At 42.1% G+C, this 7,788-nt stretch overlaps 1 protein-coding gene across 2 annotated transcripts in view; it reads left to right on the forward strand.

Annotated features, from left to right (window-relative positions):
* TRPM6 (transient receptor potential cation channel subfamily M member 6) overlaps window positions 1-7,080 on the forward strand; it is an 82,756-nt gene extending 75,676 nt beyond the window's left edge. For both annotated transcript variants that reach the window (XM_030567350.1, XM_030567351.1), the window contains 2 exons: window positions 5,047-5,153; window positions 6,364-7,080. In XM_030567350.1, coding sequence (XP_030423210.1) covers window positions 5,047-5,153; window positions 6,364-6,488 — 232 coding nt within the window. In that variant the 3' untranslated portion in view covers window positions 6,489-7,080. The remainder of the gene's footprint in view (window positions 1-5,046; window positions 5,154-6,363) is intronic.
* Window positions 7,081-7,788: the final 708 nt, after the last annotated feature.

Below are 7,788 nucleotides of genomic sequence, written 5' to 3' on the forward strand. Positions count from 1 at the left end.
CATTCCTTTCCTATCCCTCACACCCAACAGGACAATATTCACAGTTGCCTGCTTGTTAGGTTGGGGGATGTGCATGGACAGTCACATAGCACAGGGCACTTGGATGGCCTGGGAACCAGAATGCACATAAATCTCGTGGAATGCAGAGCAGTCAGAGAAGCATGCAGGGCATTCTTGACATTAGTCCAATCTTACACTCTCTCATAATGTCAGCCAATATGATAACCGTATTCTACATAAACAAAAAGGGAGGAGTAAGTTCCATTCCCTTGTGTATAGAAGTGGTCAATGTATGGAACTGGAAGAATCACAATCACCCTATCAGCAGCATACCACCCTGGAGCCCAAAATTCACTGGTGGACAGCATCAGCAGGTACTTTGCCTCTGATCATGAATGGGGTGTCTCACAGCTCAGTGGTTAACAGCATCTTTGCTCAGGGGGAGCCTACATGGAACCTGTTCCCAGACAAACGGGAAATACAGCACATATTGTTCCAAGGGAGCTCAGGGTCAGTTCTTCAGAGGTGATGCTGTCCTACTTCTTTGAGTAGATCATTTGAACTATGCCTTTCCTCCTCTACCGCTACTTCCTCAAGATTTGTGGAAGATTTGACAGTACAGAGCATGAGCCATTTTCATTGTGTACAAATGACCTGAACTGTTCTGCTTCCTGGGTCTCCTGCATATGCCAGCCCAGCCATCTATCAACATTCATCCCTTCCAGGTCCTCTTGACTCATGATCAGAAATCCCAACTCAGAAGCTCTTCACCTCACGGATTGGTATTTGAATGGGTGTTGGATCTAGAACATTCCTATTCAGAACCTGTACAAGCCATTCTCACTAAAGCAGAAAGGACTCCACCAGAAAATGTTCTCTAGCCAAGTGGAAGCATTTATTACTTCCTTACACTCAAGAAGATGAGTCTTTTCATTGGCTCGATGTGGGTTTTCCCATAGGCAATCAGCTCAGGTCACCCTCCAAAAGATGACTCTGTATCTATCCAATCACCTCCAGGTTCTAAAAGTGTTTAATTAGAGCTTTCCCACCAACAAGAAAACTAATCCCTCAATGGGACCTTAATTTAGTACTTTCAATGCTTATCAAGCCACCTTTCAACCCCCTGGCTACCTGTTCAATGCTTCATCTGTCTATGAAGGTTGCTTTCCTCATTGCCATCACCTTGGCCAGGCAGGTAGGTGAACTGTGGTTCCTAATGGCAGATCCTCATTACACACTATTGGATAAAGACAAAGTCTTGCTATGACTACATCCAAAATTCACCCCTACAGTAGTTTGGAATTTCACATAAACCAGACTATCCACTTACTTCTGCTCTTCCCAAAACCCCGTGCTGCCAGCAAAGGAAAAGACTTCATTCCCTTGATGTGAGATGATCATTGGCATTTTACCTATCGAGAAGAAAACAGATCAGAAAGTCACCTCAACTGTTTGTTGCCATAGTGGAATGAAAGCAGTGGTTCTACAAACAACCAGACCTCCTCCATCATCGCGCCCTCCTTCTCACTGAGTACTGCTTGTCATTCACCCACAGTGGAATACATATAGGGACGAGCACTCAAAGAAGAAAAGGAAGTTACGTACCCTTCGTAACCAGAGTTCTTCGAGATGTGTGGTCCCTATCTGTATTCCACTATGTGCCCTCCTTCTTCTCTGCTAAGGATCATCTCTGTTTTGTGGTAAGAGGAGGAACTGGAGAGGCATTGATCCACTTTTCCCCTTACGCAATCAGCACAGAGCATCAGCAAGGGCATGGACCAATGGGTATTACAGTCTCAGGCACATGGAATGCATGTGTACCCCAGTGGAATACAGATGGGAACCACACATCTTGTACTCCAGTTAATAAGGGTTAAGTACCTTGCATCATTTATGAGCACTTAAAGCATTACACCCAGATTAATAAAAGCGAGTTATATAGTTTGCATTTAAAGGTTAAACAAAATCCTTTTTGTTTGCTCTGTTATCTCCAAAAATAGTCAGGTATTCAATTTGCTACCTAAAGATGAGTTATAGCAGACACTGATTAATGAAGCAAAAAACCCAGCTTGCGTTTCACGTGTTAGGGAAAATCTTAAGAACTACAAGAGCAAAACAGTATTGTTTTGACTTGGTGATCTGAGAGATTATAACAATGAAGCAGCTAGCAATATACTTGTGTAAAGTGATCATTCCAGAGAGATACTTCCTAAAAAATATTTATTTATTTATTTATTTATTTAAAATGCACTCTTCACTTTCTCCTTCACTCACTCACCAGGGAAAAATTCCAGCAGTATCGGGGTCTGTTTTATGTTTTCATTTATCGATGACTTATTTCTCCAAAAATTGCACACCGCTTGAAAAGTTGCTAGCAAGACTCAAAGGCATATCTTTGAGCTCACATTCTCTTAGATACCAGAAGAGAGTGGGTGACATTTGACTGATGGGGCTGATGCATATTTTATTACTACTAATAATCATTTTAATTATTATTAATGTGTTGTTTATTTAGTTCCATTGATTCTGGGGTTCATTTTTAAAGTAATTTGTGTGGGAGATTTATACCATTATCTCATAATGGGTCTTTACTTTCATGCATTCTACCATTGCCTTTAAAATGGAGTTTTTAATGCCCAAACCTACCCCCCTATGATGGTCTGATGCTATTTCTCTAGTTTTCTATACACTAGTTCAGTAATTAAAATTACAGAAGTATTTAGAAAGGGTGGCCAATACTAAACCCAGGGCCAGATCTTTAGCTGCTGTAAATCAGCAGAGCTTCATTGACTTCAACAGAGCTAAACTGATCAAAGTCAGCCAAGGATGTGACCCATGTGTGCAGCACATGAGGCGTGCACAGGGCCAGTGCTTCCATTAGGTGACCCTAGGCGGTTGCCTAGGGCGCCTGGATTCGGGAGGTGGCATTTTGTGTGTTTCCCACAGGGTACACGGGAGCTTCCGGTTCTGCTTCTGTCATGCTGCCGAAGAAGGACCTTCTGCTGATGTGCCGTGGAAAACAGTGGCAGGCAATTAAGCAGCTCAATGACTGCTGCTGTCGCCTGCAGCACTTCGGCAGAGGGTCCTTCTTTGGCAGCACGATGGGAGTGGAACCGGAAGCTCTCGTGCACCCCGTGGGGAGCGCACAAAATGCCGCCTCCCGAATTCTGCCTACGGTGTCAGAAACTCTGGCGCCGCTCCTGGGTGTGCAGTGTGAAAATTGATGCAGTTTGGATTCCAGCCCCAAATATAAATAGCTGAAACTTTATTGTCAGGAAAATACAGGGCTAGTGTCCAGACACAGTTTCAGTCCCTGCAGTCTCATGTGTTTTCCTGTACACCAGAGATCTGGGAGGCATTCTCTGCTGAATAGTGCCTCCTGGTGCTCCTGACAGGATGTAACAATTTCACTGCCAACTAGGCACTGGGTGCGAGGGTGGAGGGGGGAACAGGACTAGATAGATTCACACTGTGCATTAGCACAGGCATGCTGTTTTACTTACAAGAGTGCCTATGACTGAAACTTGTTAGCACTTTACCAGATTGGACCAAAAGCCAGAAATGACTACCACGTACCGTGTTATTCAAAGTGCTTTGATGGCACTTTAATCTATGCAGCTTCTACTCTATTTCTGTGGCACTAAGGAGCCATTGAGGACACTAGAAAGAGTCCTACTTGTGTTATTTCCTTGAATGAGTTAGAGAACAGTCACTGCTTGTCAGCCAGAAATTAAGTTATCAGGCCTTTCATTCTAGGTTTGGCATATCTCCATTGTAGCCACTGTACTTCTCTCCAGGGGAAATGGAGATTCATTTTATATATATATATATATATATATTTTGAAAGCTGCTCTCCTTGGAGGTGATTGATGTGTTTTTTGCATGGAGAGTAGAGATTTGAGAGAGTCAGATTCTTTTTTTCAGGCCTGCTTTTCTGAGCTATAATTGATTTCAGATTTTAAAATGTGTTGTTTCCACTCTGCATGTCATTAAAATAAAATATTAGCTTTCATAAAGTTTCTTTGGAAGTGTTCCTTGTGTGCTCTGTTCCGTGATGTCTAGAATGTCAATTAAATCCTCGACAATAATGGTGGAGAAATATTAAAATTAATGAACACTGATCTTTCAGACTACATTAAGAATCTGTTATAATTATGCAGTTCTTCTAATACATGTCTGGTTTATCTTACTTCTATTTGTTATTTTGTCAGCTTCATCCAGAATATGCTGTATGCTTCCACAAATGAATTTCGTTACATTGCTGAATTGCCCAGAAAGTGTAGGAATACAGAAATGAGTACAGTTGGAAGCAGATAATTGAAGAGCCTTGTTTACTAGCAATGTACTGTATTCTTAACAGTCCTATACTTCTGGCAGGTGTTGGTGTAAATAGAGCTCTGCTTGTTTTAGGAAACCTCTTTCTGTTTGCAAATGCTGGAACTGTATTTGTTTAAATGATCTGTTCCTAAATCAGGTCAAAGTTACATTGAATTTCACCTCTTTGGTAGCTCCGGTTTATACCCTAATGTCTCCTACAATCCTGTTCATCTGTAGGCCTGGAGAATACTTGGTGCAGCACAACCATGCTGGTCCTGTTGTCGGGTACATGGGGGAAGGTCCACACCAGGAGCCCATGCCCTCTGAGCACCATAGAGCACAATTCTGTCAAAAGGGTTTTAGTGGGGACTGAGTAGATCCACCAGGGATTCCCCCAGTGGAGACAGAGCACAGTGGCCAATGGTACTGCTGGACCTCTGAGGTTACAGAAATAGCCAGGGAGTAACCTGGTACACCTCCATAGGTTGAGTTGAAGGAGGATAACTTCATTAATCTCCTGAGTTGTGCACTGGAGACAAGGTTTGACCCCATTTATTTAAAAACGTTTGATTGTGCTTTGATTTGTTACATAGAAAAATTGGTCTCACTGAATAACTTATCCCTGAAACAGCTCCATTACATTCTAAAGAGTAGATTTCCAGGGGATAATGCATAAAGAGCATCTTTTCTTTAACTTTCAGTTCACTGATATTCTGTTATTTCTTCCAGGTCTGGAAGGATGGTGTTTGGACCAGCAAACCTAGGGGAACATGCAATTAAAAACTTCGTTGCAAAGCACCGTTGTAACTCCTGCTGCAGGAAGCTGAAACTTCCTGGTATGAACTGCAAAATTTTATATGCTGCTCAGCAAATCCATCTTAAGAACAGTGTTCTGTAGAAGCTGGTATGGGTGGCATCTTGGGCAATGGGCATACTGTTGTGACTTATTTCCAGTCCATGTCTAACGTTCTAACTGCAAAATAACGAGGGTCCTGAAATGACTAAGGACGGGTATTTACTCAGAGCTCTGGTCGGTTGTGATTAAGTAATACTGACACATTATCCTTTTCCCGAGTAAAGCTGATGATCTGGAGCTCCCTTTCCATGCACAGGTGAAGCTGCGCTGCACTGATTGGCACTCCATTTCCCTTTTTCTTTTGCCTGGCTGTCACTTTTAAATTAGAAGCCATCAGTTAGAGATCTGGAGTTCATGATGTAAACCCCTCCCATTAAACACACATTCAATTATTTTCTTCTCCATGTAAAATAATAGATCACTTTCCCGTGGGATCAATACATTTCTCACAACAATATTTTCTAGTGTTTAAATAAGGATCTGAGGAACTTCGTAAAAATCAGCAATGCACCAGCCCCCAGAGAGATCTCCGTGAGTCTTTCTCTGCTTGCGGATGTTGCCTTCAAACCTGGCTCCATACATCACAGCTTTTGCTTTCCATATATTTGGAGCCACCTATCACATACGTTGTATTTGTTAGCAATGTACTTTTCACTGTGATGCAGATAAGATCTGTTTTACGGGGCTCAGAGTGTCAAAAATAATTGCAGTTCTGAGTGAAAAGTGTTGTAATATGGTGTCTGATGAAAGAGAGAGAGTTGCCATCTATGTATTTTTTTTTTCCTAATGAAAAGTACTTTGATTTCAATAGCTGCCTCATTCTGAATCAGGAGTTGTAATATTATCTTTCAGATTGCTTGCCTTTGTGGCCAGTGGATATTGGGATGGGGGAAGAAGGAGCAGGACTTGCATATGATTAACTAGTAGTGTAGGACATTGGAGAATACATCTGAGTAAGTTCCCCACCCTCTTCTGCCTCTCCATGGGTCCTCTCCTAGTGCATCTCCTCCCACTCTGGTCTGACGTCTCTTAGGAAGAGTCAGGTCAGTGCAGCATCTCCCTCTCACCCAATACACAATATAGGGTTCACGTGCCCCTTACTCTCACCCTCAGGGTCTGGCTCATGCTTAGTCTGTGTATATTCTCCAAACAGTTACTGTCCATGTCACTGAATTTGTTCCCCCCCACAGATATGAGAAGAAATGATTACACCCCTGCAAGGCTCAATCCAGCTGTCAAAGTGGAGACAGAGGCAGGAGCAGAGAGTGCTGTTGCTACCGATGAGAAGCCTCTGGAAAATTACACCCGTTTGTGATCAAGCAGGATGACTTCTGGCCTTTTGAACACATGATCACACTCCTCACTTAGTTTTGCCACCTGCCAGTCTGAAAGGACAAAATCGAGGATATGTCTATACTGTAACCACAGGGTAGGTCTGTAGGTCCAGTGGCATTCCTGAACCAGCTTTAATGTAGGTCAGGCCCAGGAGCAGTGAAATTGTGGCAGCCAGAGTTTCAGTGTGGCTTGTGTGAGCCTGCCTAGAACCCTGGGTAATTATTCATGGGGGAAGCTCACGCTACTGAGGGTTTATTGTTCTGGAACCCAAGCTAGCTAAATTAGAGGGAGTATGTCTACTCAAGCTATAATCACATCCTTTGATTACAGTATAGACAGACCCATAAATGCACAAGAGTGATATTGCTCCATCCTCCATAGCTGAATATCCTATAGGCAAGTGAGGCACATGTTTTCCAAAGGACATTCTTTAGTTACACACCTTAGTGCACTGAATCTTTTTGTACTTCATTGTAATACTGCTTAGTAAAGAGATTGGAACAGGGGGGCTGCCTTACCTGCTAATAAAGTTTATTTGTATTTCAGTGCCTTAGCTGGAAAGATGGTATGAAGCTCAGTGGTGTTTATGCTGGAAAATAAATGGGGCTGCTTTTTTAAAGCTGTATTTCCCCAAGTAGGAATTATATGGTGCTTATTTCTCTGTTACCTTACTTGATCCCTGCTTTCAGTAAAACAAGGTATGTATGCTTAGGCATAAATAGTTCTATAGCCGTATAGATGGCCCTCGTGTTCAGTGTGGAGAAACCTGGGGAAATGCTTTTTAGTGATTCTGTAGTGCAGTTTGGATGCAGTGATGCCATCTGAGAATAACAATAAAAATCCTCCAATGTATCTAGGTGCCTAAATCCCATGGGATTTAAGTGCTGAAATACCTCTGTGTATCTGAGCTCAAGAGTTTAAAAGTCATGTAAACAAAAGTTCTCATTCCGTGAGTTTGGGATAGGACTGCCCTGTGCAATAAGGGCCCATTCCTGCATTCTTTTCACACCCCAAAATCCCATTAAAGCAAAAACTGGAGGTGTAATGAAATGGCATGTCTTTCCAAATGTGAACAAATGGGAAGGTGAATTCATCCGCTGCAAAAACACTATACTATTTACAACCAAAATGTTTCAATTTTTAAATAGGATTTTGTCTTTCTTGAAAATGTCTACAATTTGGAAAAAAAAAGCCCTCTCAATTCTTTAAGTTTTAAGATACAATAGAAAATTGAAAAGACCTAATGAATAATATAAAATTACACTTGGTGTTTAGTTGAA

This window comes from Gopherus evgoodei, chromosome 6 (assembly GCF_007399415.2).
Source record: "Gopherus evgoodei ecotype Sinaloan lineage chromosome 6, rGopEvg1_v1.p, whole genome shotgun sequence".
Lineage (NCBI taxonomy): Eukaryota > Metazoa > Chordata > Testudines > Testudinidae > Gopherus > Gopherus evgoodei.